The 27,913-nt window shown below is 39.8% G+C and overlaps 1 protein-coding gene across 1 annotated transcript; it reads right to left on the bottom strand.

Annotated features, from left to right (window-relative positions):
* Positions 1-40: 40 nt before the first annotated feature.
* Positions 41-26,506, bottom strand: osbpl3b (oxysterol binding protein-like 3b). Its single transcript, XM_079164097.1, has 23 exons — positions 26,386-26,506; positions 15,589-15,738; positions 12,437-12,553; positions 11,739-11,792; positions 11,210-11,323; positions 10,809-10,973; positions 10,503-10,626; positions 9,759-9,862; positions 9,358-9,450; positions 9,111-9,270; positions 8,183-8,313; positions 7,487-7,588; positions 6,054-6,191; positions 5,306-5,399; positions 4,893-5,122; positions 3,568-3,705; positions 3,405-3,468; positions 3,204-3,282; positions 2,920-3,064; positions 2,018-2,162; positions 1,787-1,913; positions 1,094-1,216; positions 41-907 (listed from the first exon to the last, which is right to left on the bottom strand). Exons 2-23 carry the CDS (start codon positions 15,682-15,684, stop codon positions 811-813), a joined length of 2,640 nt encoding a protein of 879 aa, XP_079020223.1. The 5' UTR covers positions 15,685-15,738; positions 26,386-26,506; the 3' UTR covers positions 41-810.
* Between the last annotated feature and the right edge of the window lie 1,407 nt (positions 26,507-27,913).

The following is a 27,913-nucleotide window of genomic DNA, read 5'->3' as shown; positions in this document are numbered from 1 at the left end:
AACAGTCACAAATGACTCCACAAAAAGAAAGCATCGGAGATTTTATTTTGAGCTCATGCAGCATCGTTTTGGACACTTTTGGTCCCAAAGCCCAGGGTCCAGGTAGACAATGGCGCAATGGATAGAGTGAAAAACGGTTGCTACTGCTGCTCATAGTTGCACAATCATTCACACGCTCATAGCGAAAAGCAGAAATTACTGTGCTGAGACGGAAAGAAAAGTTGAGTAAGGATTTAAAGATCATTTGAACAATTCTTGTTTGGTTCTTAAAAAACATACATTGTTTAAAAAGACCTCAGAGATGCAACAACAATAAATTAAACTAAATGAGTACAACAAGTAAGGCATCAGGCAGGTGCAGAATAAATATCAGATGTGTATACACTTAATCAATGGCATATCAAGGCTAGTTTATCTCAGAGGTAGAGAATGTCCATGACAAGACGACAGCTAAAGTGACCAGTTGCTCAATACATTTTAAGCGAGTGTAGACCAGTTACAGACTTGTCATTCTTTATACCACGTAGTTTTCCTTTTCTCAGTTTAAGTGGTACAGTGTACCATATCAGGTGAAAATATGGGCAACATTTGCCAAATAAATCAACATTCTCATAATATGTTTGCATAAACATGTTTACACAACTTACATAAGCACTTGCTATTAAGGCAACAACTTTGATGAACTGCTGTAAAGAAGTCCAGTACTGAATGTGGAAGGTATAGACTGTGGATACAGACATCACTGGAACCCAGCCTGGATCACAATAAAGGCTGTGCAGATCAAAATATACGCGCTCTGCAGTTCAGGGGTCACCAAAGCATAGGGAAATCGATTTGGGTGAAGCCAGGGTCCTTCCTCAGCTCCCAGTACGTGTTGTTGCTCACCCAGGTATCATCCTTTGACTTCCTGTGGAGGCAAAAGAAAAGCAAGGCAGTGATGAATACCATGGAAGATAGTTGAGCGTGTTGAAATGCGGACACAGGCTGCTGTTACAGTGACAAGCTGCATATGACACTGTTACTGTAAGGACACTCACATTCCCACATATGCCTTTCTCAGTAAGAAACTTATAAATCTTGATATTTAGGCTACCTGAAGAACTTAGGTTGTGGTGTTACGTTGTTCTCCTCCAGGACTCTCCTTCTCTCTCTCTGCAGCTGTTCAATCCGCTGCTTCTGCTCCTCTGCAGCCTCCAAGTTCCCCTCCTCCAGCAGTCTGCCAGCGAGACACATTCATTATGCATAGATGGTAAAACATTCATCTGCAATATTCAAATGTAATACTTATGTTCTTTGGTTTTACATTATTTCAGTTAGGTAACCTAATTATGGATAAACCGGAAAATACATAACTCAGAATATTGACGGACTAGAAGTGTTTTTTTTTTTTACTTTGATGGCAAAGTGCTTCTTCTGTGAAGTATACACATGGTGGTGCGCTTGTGCATACTTCACAGACTTTCAAACCTTAATGTTAGCTAAAATTAGATGAATCTGAAAAGCCTGATGCAGTTACTTGCTATTTTTGGATGTATTTTGATCATAGGGTTGGCTGAGCATTTTGTTTTGAGATCCACGTCAGATGATGAAAGGTGCTCAGATACTCACTGACATTGAGCTGTTTCTTTTTATATTGATGCCAGATGATACACTGATTCTCTGACAGAAATCTGTTTTAACCATGTCTTGTGAAATCGTCTTCCTGTTTACTGACAGAAATCAGGTTATCGAACGGCAACAATAACCACTACCTAAGTGCATGAAAATACAGTTTATTTTCTCGTACCTTTGGTCCACACGTAGTCTGGTGTCTGTGGGTGGTAGCAGCAGTTTCAGGGATGGGTCCAGCTCGTTCAGTTCAATAGCAAACTTGGTGAAACCGTAGTACTGGTCAAGGTCTACTGGCATTGCATCTACATTGCACATAAATAACATCCACTGCGTCATATGCTGTCATAGGAAGATATGCAATGCAAAAAGGCGTTCAGTGCATTCCTATGAAAGAAACTTGTCATACTTGCTCTCCAGATGCATGTGGCTGAGGGTGGGTCTCCACAGAAAACTGCTTCCTGCCACTTTCCAAAGAGTCTGTGGACGACCTTTCCTTTATTATCTGTGATGGCTCCCTCCACCTCATTCACACTTGAATTCCAGTATTTGGCCTGGGAAAATAATTGGCAGGTGGAGAAGAACATAGTATTATGCTCTTAGTACGCACGACAAGACAATGCAGGGATCACCATCATGTCCTCTTGCAGTCAGCAAGTGTTACTGTTGTGTGAATCAATCACAAGCCCCAGTGTGTGCTGGGCTGGTGTGCTTATCGGGAGATGAAGATGCATAATGAGCTCTGACATGTCTGGACTTGCTACCCTGCACAGCTTCAGGAGGCCTTTCAAATGGGCACAGGCTAAAGCAATTAACATTTTCCTCCCACTAAAGGCTTCCATACATCAAACACTGAAAACATCCAGGGGTTCTTGGTGGCATGCAGGTGAAGAGCACCATCCGTGTAGAAGGTTTATGGACTAATGAAGGGACTACAGCATGTATTCTGCCTGTGGGTGATTCATGTATATAGAATTATTTTTTACTGCTTGTAGGTTATTAAGATCAAAACCCCTGGGGTTCACAGAGGGATGTCTACAAACAAGTATATGGCAAATTAGAGAGAGAGGAAAGAAAGAAAGCGCACAGTATGATGGACCTGGAATACAATATTGTGGCATATTTCTAACTATATTCTTTCTTGTCCTGCAGCACCTTGCAGGGAAGCATAATTCAGCCTTGAGTGTCACATTTACAAAATTAATAATTTAAAGTCTTGAGTAGCTAAAGTGCATACAAATAAATAAGAATTTCTATCTTTTGTATGAAGCATACAGCTACTAAATGTAACCTTTTTAATGCTTGCCTCACCTTAACAAAAGTGATCTTGCACTGACAAATATCACTGCTGGAGTTTCTGATGGAGATCTCCCCATAGTGCTCAATCCAGCGCTGTCCACTGAGAATGTTGTGGATGCAGGACGTCACTTTGTTCCATTCGTAGTGGTCCCCAAAGCTAGAAAAAGGGGGATTAAAACCACATTCCTTTTAACTTGACAGATGTAGACATTGCTTCTCAATTGACATGGTCGCTGTGTACAAGTCTGTGTGTCTGTCCAGTCCTCGAGCAACTGATAGATGCAGAAAAGACTCACCCTGGCAGAGTTACATGAGTGGTACCAACAGGAATAATCTCCATTGACTTCCCCCAGAACTTGTTCTTACACCTCACATCTACAAAACCAATAAGAAAACCAAACAATTGTTCACAATAACGTTCATCTTGGATGACAAGCAACTACTGCGATCTTTACAGACACTGACAGTGGTTCAGATTCATTTCTATATTCCACTACCTTGCCAGAAGATGAAGTTTTTAGACTCTGCGTGGCAAGCTGAGATCGGTGGGTGATGGCTGACCTGACAATGTAAAGGGGAACAAAAAGCATGCTTTCAGTGCATTATTATTATCATTATACTGTGATTGTCGATAGCACAGAAATTGGGATTCATGAATACCTGCTCTGCAACAAATCGCAAGCCTTTATCTGGCCTGTCACATTCGTATGTCTCCCCCAGGAGGGGGTTGAAAGGCTTTCCCCCAGTTCTGTAGTAGCTGGATGCATAGCCTGATACAACGAAAGTAGCTATGTATACCTGGACAAAGAGAAACCAGAAACCAGTTAGTAGTGCTTTATTTATCTTTTCTATTACTGAATAATGAGTCCCCTCAACTGAGGTGGAGCAAAAAGCAATATGTACCTTAATAAAAGAATAAAAAAAAGATCAACAGACGATTGAACTAGCTGAGATAGACCATCATTTTAAAGTCCCATTTATTAAGAATCCATTCATTTTTACTGTAATGAGCAGAGTAAATGTCTGGATAGTCCTCCATTAGTTGCACTGAGCCAAGAGAGCACTGATAATTACTTCCACATCATAATGGGAAGCCAAAGTTTAGAGCTGACATCAACTTCATATGCTATTCATTTCACATTTATATACTGTATATGGCATTTTTGTCCTTAATAACATGGCGACTTCACAGGCTGTATCTTCTGTACTCCTTCCACACAAAACAATATTCAACCAACGAGAGGACAAGAGGATTGTTGGTAAAAAATAGACCAAAAAGCATGCTGGCTTGCATACTGCAAAATGCGACCGGCATTTGACAAACTATGTATTGGGACGTACAAAATATACGCTAATTTGCTTTCTTGGCTATTAGCTTAGTTTACCATATCAACTAAGAACTGGGAAACAGCTAGCCTGGTTCTATCCCATGTTTATAAAATATGTTTGTGTATGGATTAAAGAAATAGATATAGAATGTTAATTGGTCAATTTTTGAGGTAGTTGTCTTTTTTCACTTTGGAGGAAGGCCTGTTTGTCTTTATGCTAAGCAAAGCTAATGGTCTCCTGACTCCAGCTTCATACTTACCCAACAGATACAGCATCAATTGCCTCATTTAACTTGCTACAAAAAGTGAATAAGCGTATTTTCCAAAATGGCAAACTATTCCTATAGGAAAACCAAGCCAATATATTTTCTTGATTTCTTTATGGAAACCTCTAAAATACCAGTTTCTCAACATCACATGCACAAGCAGAATGAACAAATTGTCTCCTTCTGGTCCAGGATTTGATACGTTTTTCATCAATTCTAGCAGCAAACACTTGAATTCTTTAAAAACAGGTTTCTTTAAAAAAAAATCTTAAAACTTAAGCTTCACCAAGGGCAACTGCTTCTGTCATAGATTCCCATGTAAGTGCTAAAAGTGAACATCTGATCCGAACTAAACAGACTCAAACAGCAAACAGTGAATTTGCAATCTCACCATACGTTCAAAAGGGTCCTGTGTGTTAGCAGCCCTGTCTAGCAGCTCGCTGTACTCCAGCTCCTCACACAGTCTCTGCAGGGTGTTGAGCGGCTCATTAAGTTGTACAGGCATCGCCACTTTGGACAGGTCTTTGCCGATGTTATTCCGGAGGATGTTCCACAGGCTGATGGTGCTGTTGTTGGGGCTAGGCGAGGGCAGGCAGGATCTACGCTGATAAAGGACAGAGTCTAGGAACAGATGGTGTGAGAGGTCAAGACACCGGCAGCTCTTGGTGTGGTTAATGCAACCAGCAAATATGGAAATTAAGTAATTGTACAGAATGACATCTGAACCTATAAAATTGCACTGAGGCCAGTATTGTATTAACATTTTTATTAGATCTAGTCCACAGTATATGTCCCATAGTTTACCTGAGTTTGGTCTCTCACTTTCTGTCTCGTTGCTGAAGTTGTCCATGGAAATGTTGTCACTGATGTCACTAATGTATGAGTCATCGTCTGATACCTAAAAAAACATCAAAACTTTAGCTGACAGATACATTTTGAATACCACCGGCAGAAAGGGACAGGGCAGGTCTCTTTTAACATCCTGTCACATCAACAGAAAATCTACTGCGTTTGAAATGAATGGTCCCTTGGGGACCTGGTGACTAATTTGTACCTCAACTTGCTTTATTTTTAGATTATAGTAATTAACTTCCATTTTCAGATTACTTTCGCTCCAGCTGTGCTCTGATCTGGCATGCTGCTTGAACACTGGAGGAAAAGGAGACTGAAGTGAGGGCTTACTGGTTTTATGACACAGGTCATAACAACTTTACTTTAAAGCGATGGTTTGTCTTTGCAATAGAGCAGCACTGAATTGTCCCAATGTGCTTACAGGTTTAAAACATTTTACAGGCAGAATGGATGAAATGAAGTTTGATAATAAATCAAGAACCTCTGGTGGAAATTTAATTTCCCGACCCATCATCTGGATTCATTTTTTCTCTCTCCATTTTTCTCATCCAACAATAGTTGCAGCAAACAAGACAATTTCATTACATGACATTACATTTACAATGACAATATTAAATCCATTATGCGGCCATAAATGTCAGTTTGTGCCACTGGCGGATTTCTTAACTGCTAACGGTAACAGTTTAGCTCTCACACTCACCTCATTTTCAGAAGAACTAGCAGACAGTAAAACTTCCTGTGCATCGAAGAACTCAGACAAAGACTCTGTGATTGAAGCTCTGCTCTCATTGGATACTTGGTGTACGAGGGGACGGGATTCATCGACAGAGTCCTGTTTCTAGGAGACACAGTGTTCACAGCTATAATTAAGAACAAGAAAAGGGCAACATCATCATAGCCAGAAGGGGCGGCGATCACAGGCTAATTTAGAATAAAATACCATCACACTGTGTGGACAGTGAGAGTATCAGAACACAAGAATCATGCAACATTTTGAAAGATATATAAATATATTGAAAGACAGTCACATATAAAACATTATTTCAGAGTCCAATTCAGTCCAAGGGTACACTATATTTATTGATTGTATTTGCTATTTTGTTTCCTCGAAGCTTATATTAAAATAAAATAAAGAAAAAAATAAAATATAGAAAATTGAATTGAAACATGATGCAACAATGCGCATAGAGTCTCTTTCTTTTTACACAGCAACATGTGCCATCGTTTGAGTGTTAAACAGACATAAATTGGCCAAATAATTCATTCTACAAATCGGAAAACTTCAGAATAAAAAATTGGGATCAAAAGAAGGGATCAATTTCACAATATATTAAGAATATATTGTATCAATTAAACCTATTTCTAGAGACTGTATCACAATATATTACTGTATTAATTATAGAGAGCCAGCCAGAAGTGCAAATGTGCAACAAGTGTGCATACCCAGTCTACTGTCTGACAAGGTGTTGACATAAAACAAGATGCGCATTCAAAATGAACTCATAGCATTTAATAATTCTTCTGAAATAAAGTTAAAACATGTAACCAATTTCAAAAAAGAAGCCCTTTCCACAAAACCACACATGGAAGTGAGCACGCCCCTGCATCCTTTGTTATTGCTGAATTAATTAGCCTGGAGATAATCTCAGAGGAGGCATATTAGTTTTGCACTGTGTGTTCAAACAAATTTCCAGGGACATGATTAAGTAGATCAGCTCACACTCTCTGGTCAGCAAATCAGATTAAGAGTGCAAAGAGCTTCCTTTAGGAGACAATAATGTGACAGGTAGCCTTAGATAGAGAGACACAACCACAGGACTGAGAGGAAGCACTTTCTTTTACCCAAATAATCGAAATTCCAATTATTTGAGGCGGTTGTGTCCCCTTAAAGATTATGGTGAAGAAAATTATGTTCACTTTTTTATAGTCACTGTCATGATAAAAGAAAGTGAGTCGAGTGAGGGGGTGCGGAGGAGGGCAACATTTGTTAAATCTGGATGAGAAGGAAAGGACAGCTCATTCATTCTGTGGCAAAGTCAAGACTGTGTGGGATGAAAATAAAGAAAGATATAATAATAATCATCGTGGTGGTGGGGGGGAAAGGGAGTAGAGTCACTGCATTCCCGCACCCACCTGCACAGGGGCAGTGAGATTTACGAGTGTGGGCTCTACGATGTGGGACTCGGCATGAATCTTGCACAGTCGCTCTCTCAGCTCAGAGTTCTGGGCTAAAGCCTGGGAAGATAACCAGTGTAAACATTGTTTATAGCACACACCCAACAAATAACGATTGGACACGTAATACTGAGATGAAATCCTGACTTACGCTGTGCATCGCATTTTTTTTTTTTTACAAAAGCAGGCTTTAAAACATGACATTTACCTTAGAGTTATGTATGTGTTATCACTAAATGATACTCACCTTCTACTGACTATGTGAGGTGGAGTAGGTAGAAGCTAACACCCAGCACGGTATTTAAAGTCAAAGAAATGTGTTGGCGTAGGGAGCACAGAAGTTCTAATGTGGCTAAAGAAGTCAGCATGACGATGACTGTGTAACCGGGAAACAGAAAATAGAAAAGGCCTCTGGGTGGGAGGCAGCAGCCACAGGAAACATGACTGTTGAACATGGTCATGTTTAGGTGGGAAGACATCACACCAGCAGCTAGTAATCCCTCTAAGAGGCTCGACAATGTGTCATGCCTGACAATTGGTGTGGGAGGACACGGCTTCTGAGAGGAGTGTAACAGTCTAAAAGAAAGTGGAATACTTAACTTATTTCTATGACTGATACCATTTCTGTGTCTGTGTGTGTGTTATTTCACGTACCGTTGCCAGTGCGTTCTTCAAACCGACAACCTGCGGTGAGGTAGGGGGAATTGTTTCGTGGTCAACACATTGTTTTAATCTCTGTCTCTCAGATGTTAGGGAACTCAGGGCTGTCTTCATGGTCGCATGCACTGCAGCAACAAGAGAAAAATAGAATAGGGGAGCTTTAACTGGACACCAAGTTGCATTCATTTCAGAGCAATGCAGATCCAATCACAATACATCTATTAATGAGTTTATCCCACCAGACTTCTAATAAAATGGGAAATTATGATTATCTCTGATCGCTCAGCAAGCTGCAATCTTTGCTGGAAGACATTCATTTTACCACGCACTTCACAATAGCTGCTTGGGAAGCCACATTAGTGAATAGCGCTGGCAATATTAAAGCATCGCTGTATTAGATTAAGCCCATCACAAATCCTTAGCTTCATACTTCATACTTCATACTCAGCTGTTCCCTGTGGCAAAAGTAAAAAAACATTTTACAGAAAAAGTGGGAATTATGATGCCATTATGTAAAACATAAAACAACATAAAGCATCAAGTATCTGAATATATATTTCAATGAGGATTGACAGAAAACTAATTAAGACCTTTATATGCCAAACTTCGTGGTTTAGAAATGTAAACTTCTCGCTAAGCAACAAGTAGGGGACATGCTGAGAGGGCACATCATCAGAATCTCAATGAACTGAGACAAACAACTTATCAGTAATTAACAGCTGCCATGGTTGTGCCAATATCACATCCAACTGCTATAAATAAATAAAAAAACATGCCAGTCGTATCTATTATGCAAATAAGACAGCAGGCAGGCAGATTTATGTTCTCAGTTTGTAAAACTATTTTTTAAATACCGAATTTGTCAGACATCCTTGGTAAATTAAAATGACGGAAAATTAAAAGCTCATAATATTTGACTCACAGTTGTTGGCAACGCGGCAGAAGTCCTCCTGCAGCTTGGCCACATCAAAAGTGGAATCCAGGGATTCAGTGTCGGCCTTGTCATTGCCGAGTGCAGCGGTGGAGAGGTTGGGGTTAGAGGCATGGAGGCGCATAGAGCCAGAGGAGATGCAGCTCGGTACCTACAGTAGAACAGGAGGAGTAGAACTTGGAGAGACTCATACAAAAAAAGATGAAATATGATCACACTTTATAGTCGTGACGTCTACCTGCAGAGTTGTTTTGACATCTTTGTTGTAGTTTTTAGTGCGCCATTTCCTAGGTAGTCTCTTTTCCTTCTTGGGGCTGTCAAATGTAGATGCCTAGAGAACAAAAGGATAAGATATTTATGGTCGAGACAAAGAGGAGTTTTGTCTTTTAAGAGGCTTTTTTTATATGAAATGGTTTCATTGCTGGCAGTAAGGTTTCATTTTATTCTATATTTAGTAGCGAATGACTTGGGGGCATCAAAAAATATTGGTGGAGAGAAATGATAAGATGAAACAAGATAAGATACTTTGCACACGATTCATCACTACACAGTTTCTCAGACTTAATCTTAGATTGCAATTATGATGAGCAACCCTGCTCTGCATGTTAAAGTGAAATGAATCAGGGATCATGTGCTGACCTGCAGTGCCTGGATAGATGGAGCAGAATAGGTTCGGTGCAGGACCTCCATACTCTGAAGCAGGTGGCTGAGCTCCAGCAGGTAGGCCTCACAGACTGACAAGTCTGTTGAGTGTAGGACAAAGATCCACACCAAGATAAGATGGTCAAGAAGTGGGGAGAGAGTAGACAAAAGAGAAAATCAATCAGAAAAAAAAGGAGCAGTGCAGAAACACTTGCATGTAGTGGTGTGGCCAATAAGGACAGACCCACCACCCGCTCCCTGTATGGACTGTACAAATACCCGAACCTCCGTGAAGTCAGTGACAACAAGACTTTGTTGTTTGTAGGGACAAAGGACAGGAGACCAAGCAACAAGTCACTCACTTTACAAAGTTCACTTTAGAGTCCAGAAGAGGAAGTGGCTTAAACAGATAAATGTATGTATCTGATTAATACATTTTAATGAGGAGTGGTGAACAACTGAATAAGTGGCAATCCTAACCCCTGTGTGTGGATTGTTGTGTACATTCTCCAATATTTCTACATTAGAAAATCATAACTTTTTACATAATAACTGAAGAAAATGTCGACAGGACAGATCATCAGAATACTAATGAACTAAAACCGAGACAAACAGTTTAATCAACAGCGTCGTAACAACAACATCACGCCAGTCCTATCTTACTTTCAAATAAGACAGCAGGCAGACAGATGTATTGGTATTAAATGAAGCATTTGACAAATGACAGCTCTACTGTCTCACCTTTGGAGCACTTGTCCATGTCGTCAGATGACTGGAGCCAGGCAGCTACTTTGGCCTGGCTGTTGCAGCTTAAAGGGAAGTCTGCTGCAGAATGCACTGTAGACTGCCTTCGTATAGACATACACTGCAAGAGCAAACAGACCCAAAGGTCAGTCCAATAACAATTTGCTTAATTCACACAATTCTTCAATAGGAGGACTTCGACTTCAGTAAATATTGTTGATGAAATAATGACATTTATGAGCAGACTCTATCTTAAATAGACTCGTTTAAATTTTCAGTGTGCTGTGTAGTGCACAGGTATACCTTTCTGATAGAGGCACTCTCCGCCATGCTAGGGGAGTTGGGGGAGGGGTAGTGGGGATAGTAGAAGGACTTCTCGGTAGGGTACATAGCAATCTCATTTTGCCGATAGAGCCGATGGTGACGCAGCTTGGAAACCCATTCGTCAAACAGCTCCTGTGACTTAATCTGCGGAGCAGATACAATAATCAGAAATCAACACAAGGGCAAGTAAAGTGAAGGAGGCGTGAAGGTGGAAAAACACACACAGGTACTATAATTCTCCCTCAGTCACATAAGGTCATTTTAAAGCCTTTTCAATGTTAGCACCTGTTCCCGGAGTCAAAAAGGAATAATCTAATGTTTAACATCACTTCCAGTAAATCTGTAGGGAATGCTTTACATTAATTAGCCTTGCGGTTTACCTTCAGGTGATAGATGTTTTCCTCAGCATCAAAATCGATGCACTTGGCTTTCTTCTTAATGGCCATGACAGAGAGACCAACGTCAATACAGCCATGCAGTTTCCTTTTCTCAATCTGCAAGGCAAAGTCAACACACAAAAATGATGAACGTTTTGGATTAGAGTTAAAACAAATGCAACGGGATGCAGCTTAGTTTTAAAACACACTATTATCCTTATCATCCTTTAATTGACTCTGGCAGCACTGGCCGAACAGAGCCTTTGCATGGCTGATATAATTAGGTGAAATTGGCGGGTAAAATACTCCGTGTGACACATCAATGAGATTGTAAGGGAATGAGGGCCTTTTGTGTCTACGGGCACACATATATATATATATATATATATATATATATATATATATATATATATATACAGTATATAAAGATATTTTTGCAAAGACAGCAAGCAGTACAACAAGATACAAAGTGACCTTTGTAATCTTCTGTAACTGACCACATAGTATGCAGCCAGAAGGCTTTTGTACTCACATCAGCACTGCACTTGCCATACGTCAAGATGCCCTTGTCCAGGAAGAAGTATCTCTGTAGGGAGAGGGAAGGACAATGAGTGAATGAGATGCAGCCGGGATGATATGCAACACCCCTGACAGCAAATCTTAAGTCACTGTTGTGACTCTGTGACCGTGACAGAGTATGCCTCTTGTTAATGCATGATATTAATGTCTCTGCAGTGAGAGGTTTGTCATCCCATGCTCTTGTCTTGCATCTTGTCTGCCTTTATTCATCTTCTCCTCACTCTGTTGCAATCTTTCTCATCCCCTCTATTTGTAAATGTGATTCTTGAACGACCTGAAAAGTTCTAACTGCGAGTCAATACTAAATGTATACAGCTCTATTAACCAACAGGCCATCAGCTAATGCAGCCATGTAGTATCATCCCAGTGAAAGCTTTTAGACAGTCACTGACCCTGGTCACATGTGACTCCTCTGTTGGTGGAATCATCAACTGCATAAGCTCATTCAATTAGTTTAAAACACAAATGAGTCACGTCAGCACATTTTTAGAAAAACAAATCGGGAAAGCGTTAGGGTACGACTGGGAAATGGAAATTATGTTCAGTTGTTGAATACGTCTAGAAATACGTCATAAAGTCTATCACTCTGAGAGAAGATTAAGTGTGAGTCAATGTGTGTCATTTAAAAACCTTGCAGTTGATTGATTATACCTTATGCCAGCCCTTCATGGGCCACTTTCTCTTCTTCAGCATGAAGCCCTCCTGTTTCTGGGGCTCCAGGACATTGCTGAAGCCTCCTCGCAGGCCCTCCACTATTTCCCAGCTGTCCTGTGGGCACAGATGGTTTCTGAGAGCTCTGACATGATAGATAGATGTTAGCAGCTTGTGCACACAAGGTGAGGTTACCTAAAACTAATGAATCATCCACATAACAGAGTCAAGGTCTCAAAAGCATGTAGCACTTTGTGGCTGTTTACATTTTCAGTCTCTCCTTCGACGTAGTGTCAGTTAGTCAGTGGGAGGCCGTGTGAGATGAGAGTTTCATCGCTTGAGGGAAAATTCAGCCCTATGAAATTTGGTGACCAGTGTGGAGCTTCACACACTATACTTTCACCTCATGGTCCCATTTAGAAAATTAGCTTACCTGTCTAATCTCAACTCTTCACAATAATCATTTCCTGGCTGAGATTAGAACGCTTTATCCAAATCTCCCTGCAAATAAAGAGATTAAGGTGATATTTCATCACAGACTAATCCAGACAGCTCTGTTATGTACTTCAGCGATGATAATTCCAGGAAGGCAGCATAAACAGAATCATTTTGTCTATATCGCTTTTAGTTTATATTGTCTAAGCGTTAATGTTTTGGCTCTTAAAGTCGGAAACATAACCCCTATACTATACCCCTGTATAATACATTGGGTGGTGTATAGTCTGAAAAGACATGGGCATTTACCAGGGAAGGACAAACCCTCAGGAGCAGAGCTGGGCTATGGGGCAATTTTGACATAGTGGCTACACTTGGTATTGCAGTATCACGTGACGCACACAGGCTTAAAAGTACTTCCCCCGTTTACAATCATAATGAAAAAAAAGCAGCAGCCAACAGGAAGTCAACCAGCTAATCTAAAGAAAGTCTCTATCTTGCATGCTCTAAATGCTTTTTCAGTGCGCCCGGTGTTCATAGAACAAATGTGGCACCATCTTGAAATGAGGGAGGGTCAAATGAAATACACTGTTGAGTTGCACTGAGGGAAATCGAGGATGCAGTGTTTTTGGAGCTTGACCCACATTGTGGGGGGAAAGTCTGAACATCCTCTGCTGCTTCAATCTTGACCTTTTGTTGTTGTCATTTTTGTCTTTATTGACAATTTGACAGTGTAGAAACAGACAGAAAAGAGGTTGAGACCGAGTTTCTTTTTTTATATACAACAAAGGTCCTCTGCTGGAATCTAACCAGGAACATTGGGGTCATATGGTTAGCATCTTAACCATGAGGTCAATAGGATGAACCCATGAACATAAAAAAATGTTTTTCAGGAAGTGAAATGCCTAATTTCTTGAGTCATTTATGGAGCACAAATGCAAAACAGTCCCTAGTTCCAGCTATCCAAACATTATGCTGTACTGCTTTTCTCTGTTTTATATAATTGTAAACTGAATTTGTTTACAATTACAGGAGAAAAATAATTCATGTGGAAAAAGCAGTACTTTAGGATGATATCTTAAACTTCCTGAAGGTATTCAAGTGGGACAAAAACTCAAGCACAAATGATGTTCACATCACAGCTACCCAGAGGGACCTTGGGTTCTTGGCAGAGGTTTGAGGTGACTCTGCGTTTATTATCTCAGTGTGTCTCTGAATGTTCCAGTGTATAACAGCTCGGGCTAAACAAACTCTATCAGTCAGAGAGGCTGACTGCTGTAGGTGAGGCCGTCTAAATTAAACCCTCATTTCTGTAGGGGGTTGGGGGGATGTAGAGGGCGTGGCTTGTTCACTTTCCCTGAGCGCTCATCACATCTCCCACTGAAACACTCACACAGTGAGTCATTGTCACACAATGCTGCCTGGGCATTTTTACTTAAGGTCGAGAGATACTTCCAGAGACAACTGACAAGAAGACATGTCTTGATACAAGGCATAAGAACATTGTAAATCATGAATCCAAAGTTGTACATCCTGCTGCATATAAAGACATTGCTCGACATATTGGGAAATTTGCACTCTTGTCGATATTTGGATGAGAATATCGATACCACTCTCATGTTTGCACTGTAAATATGAACATACGGGCCGAATATGGTTAGCTTGGAGATAGCTGCTCTGTTAATCTATCACCTCTAAGGCTCACTATTTAACACGTTATAGCTTGTTTGCTTAGACAAAACCAAACAAAAAAAGACATTGTAGAAAGGACAAGTTGTGGTTAATAAGGTTATGTGTTCCAGGAAGTTATACTGCACCCAGCATAGTCCGGCGTATAACCGCCTGTTAAACGTGATGTTCTAAAACATGAAATAAACTATGTATAATGCATTCATTATTGAGCTGTGGGGCAGCTGGTTTTAGAGTTGTTTCCCTGTCGCCAGTCTTAAAGACAAAGCTATCCTATCATTTCCTGCCTCCAGCTTCATATTTACCATACAGTGATGAGAGGGCTATAGATCTTTGCACCTAACTTTTTGCCAGAAAGTGAATAGGCATGTTCCCCCAAATGTTGAAACAGGATTTTGTGATCTTATCTTTTGTTTAAAATCCCCAAATCATTAGATTAATTATTCAAAGCAATTACAACTTGCGAATACAACTTGGATTCATTTTTATGGGTGATCTGAAACTTAGATTGAAGCACATCTCAAGCTCATGAGCTTTGAAACAGCCATTTTGAGAAAATAGTTATTTATTTATTTAGTTGTTTGTTTGTTTGTCCAGAGGTACTTTACGAATTAAAACACTTTTACAGTCCCTGTATTTTGTATTACTCTAAAGTGATAGACCACTAGTCTATGTGTGTCCTGTGGGAAGGACTGGAGTGAACCTTTATTACTTTCATTTCCAAACAGAAGAGCTGAAAAATGTATGAGTCTGCTGACTGCAGATAAACACAAGGCAAAGGCAACTGTTTGTTCTTGGTGCTAATATCTTCACTACTTCTCACTTTGAGTGTGAGAGTGAACTTTAGCTTTGAGGGCATTGTTACAAATTGGAATTTTACTAATTCAGAGGACTCAAAATGTGTCCACATTTGGAGGCAGTAGCAGTAGCTTATTTTGCAATACTGAACAGTCAGAAAAAAAAGAATGTGGAAAAGTTAATTGTTCAAACTTTTCAAGTCCTACAGTGTCAACACTGTTGTGTGTTACCTGTCGGCTGTCAAGTTTGGATGAGGCGCTGCTGTTGCTGCGTGACACGGAGGATATCTTCTGCGACATGGCTGAACTGCGCTCCTCTGAACCCATCTCTGCAGACCGGCCAGTGCAGGCTAAGGCTGGAGTACCAGGAACATTCCTCTACTAAGAGCAGATGGGGGCAAGAGGAGAGAGGGTAGAAAGAAAGATGGCTTTAAGAGGCGAGCCATTTAAAAGCCTTTTAGCTCTCTCTCACTGAAAAATGCATTAGGTTATTTAGAGCGATTAGTTTTTCAAACGTCACGTTGCAGACTATGGGATGTAATGAGAAAAGCTACTCAGAAGAGTTTTGAACGTAAGCAAATGAAATTGACGGACAAGCCTGGAGGATATAAATTGGTGTGCAAAAAGAAGAGACCGCAGGTTTCAATAATTCATATCTTACCCTTACAGAGAGTGATGGATTGTAAGCATTTATGAATCATATGAATCTAAACCACCCACTAGAAGTGTGTGCGTACAGCAGTGTTGGAAGATGTAATCAGACCCAAATAAAAGCAGTACTGCAATACTGAAATACTATTACTGGAATTCATGCAAAATGCCTCCAGCTGTTAAATTAAGGAAAACTACAGAATCACTATCAGCAAAATGTACTTGACTGTTCGTTAGAAACAAACAGGTACTTGAAGATGTCACCCAATGCTCTGGGAAACTGTAATATTTTCTCACATTTACTACAGGACAAAACAATTATTTGATTAATTGAAAACAATAGACAATAGTTTCTGCATTGGCACACTGTTCAGACCATCTAAGATTATCTAAAAGCTTAATCTGCAAAATGCCTACAGCCGTCAGATAAAAGTAGTGGAGTAAAAACTATCGCATTTCCAGTGTAGTGGAGTAGAAGTATAAAGTAGCTTAATATTGAAAATACTCAATAAAAAACAAGCTCTTCTGAGTTGAACTAAAGAACAATATCAGCTCTTTCTTAGATTGCATCACATGGTTCAGTATTTCAGTAACTGATCTCAATCACAGGACAGTGATGTCACATGTAAATATGCAGTGAGATGTAATATCATCACTTCAACAGAGTGTGAAAATAAATAGGCCTCTTTAGTAAATGGCAACCCTCAGTCATATGCCACACTTCACACAGACTAATTAACATTATGTTCATGGTCCACCATGTCAGCACATACAGCCACATTCTGCTAATGCACTGTGAGTGGTTTGTCACAGGAAAGCTGATAAACAAGCAGGCATGAGGTGTAAATCATGTTGGCCCATGAAGGAACAGGCAGCAGGTCATTAGTTTAGCTTTACTGTGGATGCACAGAGGTACTGAGTTTGTGGACCATTAGGTTTGAGATCACCGCTTCATCAAAAGACCATCTGTGAGACAATGCCATGATGCCAACATACTACATAAAACAATCAAACTACTGTTCAGTGTAGGGCTGCAACCAGTGATTAATTTCATGAAAGATTCATCTATTTTCATTAAATCTATGAAATGATAAAAACATAGGGAACAGTGCCCATCACAAGTTTCCAAAGCCCAAGGGGACATCTGCAAAAACAAGTTTAACAGCAAATATTTGGCATTTTCTTTCATATTTTCTACTGTAATGCATTATCAGGCATGTAAATAAACAAATTAAATGACATTTGAATTAGTTTTTGTTTCTAATTAGTGTTCCTGGAATTACAAAATCAAACAGAATTTTCTTTGTGTTGATGACACAATGTGTTCATATTATCGTGATTCCTCACATTGTCACAATTCCACTGAAGTCAAGAAATAAAGAAATAAATTAGCATCCAGTCCTATGGCATATTTTAATGAAATGTACACCAAATGTACTTGAAATGTGCCTCAAAGTGGACCTTATGTTAAGATTTGATTTTGTTGTCACGCTTTTCTCTCTCACACTGAAAACCATTAGATGATCAGACACTCCACGTGTTGACAACCACTTTAAAGCAGCAGCAAGGTTAATCACATTTACCTGCCCGAGCAAGCTTTGTGCTGCATAATGGCCACAGTCTCTCGTGTTGGACAGACAAAACCGTAGTCATGTGAAACCTCCGTCCTTCCACTGCTGTGGACCACAGGCCGCGGTTTACACTGACAGAGCTCAACACCCCAAATGCAGCCACAACAATGGATCAAAGTCACGGGACACACAAAAGGACCCGACCGCAGGACAGCACATCTTGTGCATTTTGTCAGCTCAACAAAACCAGAACAGCTAAGCTACAGACAAACATGATTTATGAGATAATGTAATCCATCCACTCCATCCACTCCACTCCAACCACTCCATCCTCTCCATCTCCTATGATTTATTCATCAACTTTCCACTGATCACACCTGCTATGCGCAGGTCTGTAACACCTTCGCCATTAAAGGCACCCTTTCATCTGATATAACAACGCCACTTCTCAGGCTTTAATCGAGGCTACGGCAGTATTAGATGTCACCGCTCCAGTAATTACCCTTTCTCCATGAAGAGCACACACTCTCTGATGGCAATGAAGAAATGCAGTAAGTGATTGCAATAAAACTATATTAGATTACAGCTGCAGGGGTTAGGGTTACTGTTAGTATGGATTTTTTTATTTATTTCACTTAACAGTTGTTGCTGTCATTTACAAACTGAGAAACACAAGGAAACAGATATGAGAATATGAGATAAAAACAGCGTCTAACATAAAGACATTGTAAGTCACACATACAGTGGTTGTGGCTCATGCTAATGAGCAGAACAGTCATACCTCAGAGCACAGCTTGGTGAAAAGGGGGACGCTGACAGGCAGTGAGTGCTGAGTGTGTCAAAGAAACAGAGGGGATCACATGAACACTGACAGCTACGGAGGACAAAAGATAAACAGCAGCCACGGGTTAAAGCTCTACTGTCGTCAAGATGGCCTCCCTTTCATGTATGAATGCATGAACACGAAAAGACACAATACCTATGTGCGGTATCAAATGCAAAGCCTGGTAATAATACAATATAAAAGCATTACAAATATGCAACACAAAAAGTGTTGACTGCTACATTGAGTGAATTGGTATAGCAGTTTTTAGTGGACAGTAACTGAACACTTTTCAAATAATATACAATATACTCTACAGACTACAAATCATTAGAAATCTAAAGCGAGGACACGTTTTTAGTAAGATGTAACTTATCATTAACCAGTCAGACAGTTCACTGCGCCCATGATATCTGCAGATGCCAATTTTTGTCACAATACGACTATAATATGAAGAGATGATCAACGCCCATTTTCTGGGCTTGATAATATTACAGAAAATAAAGACAAATATTAGAGGCTGTGGCATCATTATACATCTCCTCAGACTCCCTGCATCTAACTATAAAGCTGTAATTTCTCTGAGTGATAAGCTAACGGAAGTTCAGTCTATTTATAGTATAATATGTAAGCACTCATTTAAATCATAATATTATACATATAAATATAAATGTAATATTTGTTTCAAAGAACAGATATACAGACCGATGTTCTTTTCAAAGTGTCTCTTATACAAAAGGCTAAATGAGTTACATGGAGAGGTGACAGACATCTCTTGAATATTGAAGTAAATGGTGGGCGGGTGGAACCTGGAATAATGACAAACCAGCGTGACACAGACAGATGCGTAACTAGCAGGAGGTTTCGACTCAAAGCTGTCCTGCTTTTCTCACCTCACAGAATCATCATCTTATTGGAAATCCTTTATCTGACCCCCCGACTGCAGCAAAAAGACTGCATCCAAAAGTTTCAAAGAATCTCCACAAATATTATCGTTTTCTTAGGCTCCAGGGATGGCAATGTTGGCCTCTTGTTCCAGACTGAAATATCTTAGTTGCTATTAGATGGATTACGATGACATTTTGTACGAACAAACTCTGACCTTTCCCCTAGCGCCACCATGAGGTTGACAGTTGTAGTTCTTCGTAAGAATAATGTCTCGACAACTATTGGATAGATGTCGTCAAATCAAACCGCCAATCATGTCTCATTCAGGATGAATTGTAATTACTTTGTGATCAACTGAGTTTTAATTTAGCACCACCAGCAGATCAACAGTTTTAATTGTCCAATACTTTCGTTTATCACCTTCAAACTCATGACATTTCAATTAGCATCACACTTCAATTTGTGTTTTTCAAATGCTAACATGCTAACATGCTAAACTAGAACGATGACAATGGTAAACATTTTACCCCCCTCAACATTGTTATTGTTGTAATTGTGTGCATGTTGCGATGCTAACTTTAGCATTTTGCTCAAAACAGCACTGTAGACCTATACAGCCTCAGAGCGTGGCTGTGAATTAATTTTGTTTTAGTATGTTTTGGGGGTGTTTTATCTTTTATTACATAGTAAGCATTAGAGCAGACAGGAAATGACGGGAGAGAAATGAGGGATTATGCAATTTGGGCTGCAACCAAGGATTATCATTTTTGATAAATATTTGGCATTTTTACTTAAACTACTATCAAAATAGTTGCCAATTAACTTTTAAGCTGTACATGCAGCAAAGGTCTCCGGGTGGACTCACCCATCACTTAACCTTACAGGATGCTCGCAGGCATGTTTTACATGGCTTACAGGCATTTTCTTATCACAATAAATCAAGTTATTCCAATATATATTGAGTAAAACTCATATTCCAGAAATCAACAACTATAAATGTCTGACAAGATGCTGATATTTTATGCCTTTCAAAACTCTTATGCCTAGTTATGTAACTTCAAGGCATTCCAGACAACTGTCAACAAATCCTTGGTCAGCTATAGATTTCAGTTGAAGTTTTAGATGGCTTGATGCCCTTTTAAGCTTCACTAACTAGATTGATGGAAGCTGAAAGCCCTCTATTACATTCTGCAGTTCATGTTGCATATGTTCGTCTGTCCTTCCACTGTCTCCAGAGTCTAACAAAGGGCTGACAAGCCCAGCAGGCTTTCAGGCATCATTAGGATGTGACTCACCAGAATAAACGTCTCATGGCTGAATGGTGCAGCTTTCTTAATATATAGAGTCATGTTTGCAATAATGACAGGAAACACTGATGCACCAAAGTGACTCAAAGACGTTTGGTTGAAAAACACACAGTGAAAGTAGTAAAACTCATTTTAGGAAGACACAACACTGCTAGAGTTCAGTAATGTCAAATCAGAGAAAGTGTGCTTTAACACGTATGCATGGTTATAAAGATGGAAGAGAACCTTTAAATACATAAAGGTTGACATAATCTTTTAAAATAACAATTCATATGCAAAAGTCAGCTGTGAGAGTTGAATTATGTTTCAATTCCAAGCCATAAAAAGCAGTTGCTCCACATGTTTATGAGGCCTTTGTTTATAAAATAACCAATGTTTATGTATAAAGCAAACAAAGCTGCAGAATGCTTTTATTATATTAGATTAAAAGATTGGCTTTTCAGCTTGAACTGAATATCATTTGATTTCATTTGATGTGTGACGGCTGGTTTGATGAAACAGAAGAAACTCAATATTCATTTAAAATTGCCCCATACTGCAAAAAAAACCCACTAAGTGCTTCGCTCTGGTCCTTTCAGCTCTGAAACAATCAGCATAAATTTAACAAAACAAATGGCCTCTGCATTCAACAAACACCTAACATGGTGTTGTGGTAACCACCTTATCTGTACAGTCCACCAGCCATTCTCTGACAGATTATTTCTCTCAGTACAAAGCTCTTTAGCGACAAAGCAAACTCTGGGAAGGGGAATAGCCTACCTCTCCTCTAATGCGGCCATACTTCTATCTGGATAAACCCAAATCAGAACCGAAACACTTGCCTCATTTTATTTGCCTTTAATCTTTCTCTGCAGGATAAACTCATCAGAAGCTGGTTTGTCATGAGCACAGCGGTTGTTCTTCCTGTTTGCTTTGGAAACAGCACAGACATTAAGAACATCTTCTGATTGCTGTGAGGACACACATTGGGCTCTCATTTGCTGTGTCTAAAACATACCACTTTAATATCAGTTATGCTACTACATCTGCGCATTACCCTGCTGGGATGATGCCACTTAGCTTCTGTGATTTCATTATGTGAAATGCAGAACAACTCGTTCTTGGGCGGGGAAGAGAAACCCTGATATAAAAGAAGCAAAGGAAATGGCGGTGTCAGAAATCAGCAGAAAACAATATTCTCTGGTCATTGGCACTACTTTGACTTCAATGAAATCATTTGTGATGTGATTTAATACTGAAATATATCTGCATTTTATTATTCCATAGTTGTATGCTATGACCGCAGCAACAAGCTGATGTAATGTCTCGGAGGGGGAAAATCCTATAAAAATGCTGAATATTAACTGTAAGATTTAAAGTAAGAGATAGACACTTTGGGAAATGCATCCTATTTGGTTTCTTCAGAGAATAAGAGCAATCTTCACATCTAACGCGACGTTTGGTGTGCGTTAAGGCATTGTGGTAAAAGGTTGCCAAGGCCAGAAGGAGCCACTCCAAAAAGCAAACTCACGCTGCTGAGCTTAAAGTGTGCACGTCTGTCTTTGCTATCTGTACTCTTAAATTTTTAGCAAGAGGAAAAGGAGTTTGATGCCTTCTCTACTCATCATATTCACCCCCAAGAAAAAAGGCTTGCAGAGTTATGGTTGAAATAATGAGAGCGAGGCAGATAGAGTTCCTCTACGATAACTTCCTGCAGCATAAGACCTTTTTTCATACATTTTTACTAAACTCTGACACAGGACAAGCTTTGCCACACACTCTCACAAACGCATCCTGTTAATCAACCACATCCTCAACGTGCTCCCCCCTCTCTCAATTACAATTTATTTCTGTTGACTGCTCCAAGTTTGACAGAGGTCCTCTCCTTTGTTATAATCACAGTGTTTGGGAGCCTGACAGACTCATAACTCAACACCACCTCATTAGGACGCAGAGTATTGTCACAGTTTAGCTCAACACTCACTGACAAAAGAGTGGGGAAAAAACATAAATGAGGAAGATTCTCCTCTCGCTCGCTGGCTCTCGTCGAATGCAACAACTTGCGTGACATCATAATCCAGCTGTTGTTTTCCCAAATTAAAGATTACAGTGCTTACCATTCAACCACTGCTCTGGTTAGGATGCAAAAGCAGCATCTCCACCTCTATTCTGATATATCCCAGAATAGAGGATGATGACATTGAGGTGGTCATTGTTATTGTTTGCATGCGGATCCAGTCTCATAACAATGGAGAAAAAATAGGCCTAAAAAGAAGGTATTACAAACACTGGAAAGAACATCTGCACTGCCCAAGAAATCTCTCAGTCCTTTGAGTGTATATACTATATATTTAGACATGGCATCGTTTTCAATTACCTTCCATTTATGGACGGACAGAGATAAACTGTCTGACTGAGAAGAGTTAGCGCGTCTTGAGAGATTTACTTCATGCCTGTGCTGGAGTATGGATGAGCTCACAGTATGACTCCCTGTCTGTTATAGTGTCATAGAAGATAAACTGTCACAGCTCCAGAAACTGACTCAAACTGTAGCTGACAAGCTTGTGTTTTTGTGGTTTGACTGCAGTTGTATTTTTGGGGACCACATTTGCAGCATGTGCTTTAGTGAGTATGGTGTGATCACATGTCACCCACAGATCTTTGAAGTCTGGTCTGTGTAGAGTTTTATTGACATCATTTAGTGTAAAGTAAGAAAAACGTATCCTCCCACAGGAACAACTTCACTATATGATGCTGACAACAAACGATAACATTTATTTCTGATTTTAATGACTGAATCATCTGAAGAATGAAAAATCAAATTGTCATCTTAATGTTTTGGAATGTCTTTTTCTTTTTAATAATGCGATGTAATGAAATCATGAAAGCTGTCACTATACCAACACGACTTAACAGTCTTCAGCCATGCTAGCAGCTCTGTGAGGCTGTACTGAGGCACAGCAGTGCTTTGAGCTAAATGCTGCTTTTAATGAGCATGCTAACATGCTCACAGGGACAATACTAATATGCTGTTGTGTGGCAGGTTATATTTACCAGGTTCGCCATCTTAGTTTAGCCTGTTAGCATGCTAACATTTACTAATTAGCACTAAACACAAAGTACAGGTGAGGTTGATTTCATGGCAATGCACCCAAAAGCTATCGAGATATCTGGATCAAAGCGGTGGACCAACTGACAGACAGACATTGCCATCCTGATCAGCCAAGCCTCTAGCACCGCTGAAAACGCGAGAAGACCCCCAGAGCAGCAGACCTGAGGACCATATTACATACTGCATGAAATGTGCTCTAATTAGAGTTCTGTTTTTTCATCTGTTTGGATGAAACTGTTGGTCTCTCTCAATGAAATATGATACTGCTAGCCGACTGTTGTGAAAACAAACAGTGGTGACATTTAGCTGACCCTGTGCAGGTTGTTGGCAGAATTTGAAAGGAGGGACCACTGGTCAAAATCTGACAATGCTGATAAGGTGCTATCGGGAAAAAACTGAATTTTGAGAAGGTGATGTATCATATCGTTTTTCATCAAAATCCTTACAATAGTGGATCAGGCAGACATCACTGTCTCTTTAGGTATTAGTTCAGGAGATTTAAGTAATCATTTGAATGACATTTAGAAGCCAAGACTGACTCACCGAAAACCATTTGTCCAAATTTAAAAATGAGTTGTCAATTTTGTTTTCAGACTCGGTGCCGCCATCCTGTACGATGGTGAACAATTTTTAATATTTCAGCCCTGCAAACCAGGCGGATGAACAAGGCTGTATGGACGGCTTTGGGCGTGTGCAATTTTTTTTTAAAGTTAGTGCTGCCCCTCATTAAAAATGCATGCTAATATCTGGCAGCCTTTTACAGAGTTGTGAAAGCAGCCTTCCAGCTTCCTTAAGCCACTCTGATGCCTGAAGGAGGCTGAAGACGACCTGCCATTGAAACACATATTACTAATGAGATAGTCAAAGTCACTTTGACTGGAAAACAAGACAAAATGACGTAATATTAAGACAGTCTGATCTTATTTATGTGAAGCTCTAACATTATTGTTATTTCATATATTTTGTCCTTGCTACCATCATCTTCTTTGTTACTTTATTGAAAAGAAAAAGCAGATATTAGTTTCTCTGTTGGCTAAAAGCACATCTACCTGTTAACACGTGAAACCACATGAATTATTTATGGCGGCCTACTGCCCACGCAAAAAGAGGCAACACCTGCCACATGCATGAGATGCTATTTATCCACTTCCTGCATTATTCGCTTGCTGTATAGTGAAGCAATTTTACACTGGTTACCGTATAACTTGAAATACTGTGTTTAGGTGATTGCATAGTTTGGTTGTGCACATGTATTCAAAGATTGAGCTCGACACTGGGGTACAGCTGAAATTACCGTGGAGGTGATGCAATGCCATGCCCCATTGCTTTAATTTAGATAAATGTCTTGCACAGACAAAGAGTTTTTTATTTCTTTCCTGCTGCTGCGTTCCACAAATTCTATTAATTCCTCACAGTCTGACTGCATCTGACTGCAATGCCTGATTTGGGTGTGTTTGGAATGAAAAACCTCTGGGGGCTGCAAGAATAACAGGTTGGCCAACAAACAAGCCTCAGAGCTGGGTGAACAGATGGACAGTGTTAAAAGAAAAGTTGCCCACATGCTGAATTTGCCGCCCCCCCAAGTGTTTACTAAAGGAGCAATCTCAAAAAGCAAAGTTTTCGATCTCTGAGAATTTTGTGATTTTGTCCTTCACCTGTAAACCAATCTGAAGCAAGATGTCTTCACTATCCTCCTTCTTTACTCCGTGTCATGTCAGACATTTTTACAGAAACTCTCAATGCCCTCTATTGAGCCTCACACTTAGACACGCACAGCCAAAGCAGCCCATGAAAAGCCTCCTCTGTTTCATTGTTGACACAACACCCAAAAGAGCTGAGATAACCTTGTGTAAGTCCAAATTACAACTCGTCTGCAAGTGAGCCACAGAAACAAACAAAACAGCTTTGACTCATTAGAGTGGAATTTTTTGGCACAAGCACCTATATTCAGCACGTCAATCACTGTTATTATGATGGATTTAAACAGAATTGTAATTATCTGGGAGTGTGCTTATAACTGCATACATATTCTCTTATGTCTGCCATCCGCATAGCAACAAAAGTTATCGGAAATCCTCCATATTTCTGTTTTTGCTCAAAACACTGTAATAAGTATGAGATGCTGAGCTCAAAGCTCTGATTACATCTGAAAATGGATCCTATCTGCCCTCATTATCACACACACCTACATCCACTCAGCAGAGAGGTACAGCCACCCGTACATGCAGGCACATTATTCATACTTTTGGCTTGGGATTGAGATTTACTGATAGCTTGCTCTGTGTTGATTTATATGGAATCAGTAAATTTTCCACAACTTGCCTTCACTTGTCTCGAAAAAGAGGAAGGGAGAGTTACCATGGAGACTAAAATGATCTTTTAGTGTTTATTGTATGAATCACAGGTTATGGTCATAACAGGAATATTGCAAAAGATCGACTGCTTGGAAAATCAAACAGGAGCGTTAAACCCAGTGTTTAAAGTAGGCACATGTAGTTTACATTTGGCTTATTTCACTTTGAAGCTTTACAAGTGAGCACTTAGAAATCTTACTGTGGTTTAACTGTAATGTTCAGTTTTACATGCTGCCTCAAAGAGCAAGAAAACAGGAACTGCAATGCACTTTTAAATGCACTTGAATTATTTAACTGACATGATTTCCATGAAAGAAGAGGACAGGACAAAAAACGCACTCACCTTGACAAAGTTGCAGATGTCAATTCCAGTTGATAACAGACAGATATGTTGGTAACAGTCGGTTTGTAACCCAAATGAGATAACCAATGAAGAGCTACTAGAATTACAGCCTCAAACAGACAACCTCCTCTCTCCAGTCGGACATGCACACACATGCACCGTCCAGCCCCGCTCTGAGGAGCATCAATTTCTCCACCGCTGTATGGAGGCGGGCACCACCCTGCGTGACTGACTGAAGCCAAATCCAATTAAAATGCAGGACAGAGCTCTGCGTCAGCTTGAAGGGGCGGGGTCTGTGTCATTGACAGCATCTTTTTCCGTGACGTGTTGAGGAAGACCCCAAAAGCAAGGGCACGCAGTGTAGACACAAACCCATCACTTTGCAGGTGAGTCTTGGTCTTTTAGTCATTGTTTTAATTGCAGAAGTATTTCCATATTACATTCCTGTGTCGACTTGTAGATAAGAAGTTGAATTACTTTTTTTTTCTGTTTTTACTAACTGAATGAGATATTAAACATGACGAGTCAACAAAAAGATCAGATAACCGTCATAAAAAAACCAAAATGAAGTCAGAATGATAAATGACAGAACTTGGTGCCAAAAATGCTAATATACCGCCATCTGCTGGACCTATTGTTGAATCACAGCTTTTCAGTAGTACGCATGGCATAGTAATACATATATAGTAAAAAAATAAATAGATAACTTGTAAACAATTTCTGAGATCAAAAATGTTGTCATATGCATAGTGAGTGACTCAGCAGATTCAAAAATGTAGGTGACATAAGTGCTGTTTTTTATGAATACATATAAATGCATTGTTTTGAAATGAATTGTTGTACATGCACAATAGCAAAAAGGACAAAATCAACAATTACCAACAACACAAATCGTATCTTGGTTAGAAATTGCATTGAAACTAGATCTACAATGTCTACAATATTGAGGAAGAAAATTGCACTGGTCTATTTTGCTGTGAAAGCCTTTTTCTTTTTCTTTTTTTCTGAATGCCTGAATGAGAGGCTGTTATATCACACAAGGTTGCAGGCTTGCTCAAGGACTTTCTGTGACAGATAAACCTTTTGCAGAGAGTCAGCCTGACTGCAACAGATTACGTGGAAAAAGGCATTTTTTTCTCCCTTTCACGCTGGCGAGCTAGAAGGTTACTGCAGCACCTACGGAACAAAGAGGTGGATTCCATAACACAGCCAACACAATGCTCTGTGCTGAACTCTGTGTGACATTCGGGGGGGGAAATCTCATCTTCATAGAAGTTTTCTCCTCTGTGAAATTAAAAAAGGTTACAGCAAAGACCAAAGTATTCATCTGTGCAGCATTATGAATTTACAGCCGCTGAATATTCCTTCTGAGGACTGTGCAGGCGCACTGAAGTCAGAGAACGGAGCTTTGAAGGCTGTTCCTTTTATTTTACCCTTGCAATCAGCTGTGGCTTAAGGGAGCCTTTTATAAGACGATTATTCTATAATACATTCTGAGCTCTATAATGAATCTTGCAAATTGAATGCT

Source organism: Pholis gunnellus (assembly GCF_910591455.1).
Source record: "Pholis gunnellus genome assembly, chromosome: 8".
NCBI lineage: Eukaryota > Metazoa > Chordata > Actinopteri > Perciformes > Pholidae > Pholis > Pholis gunnellus.
This window is presented reverse-complemented; position numbering and strand designations above follow the sequence as displayed.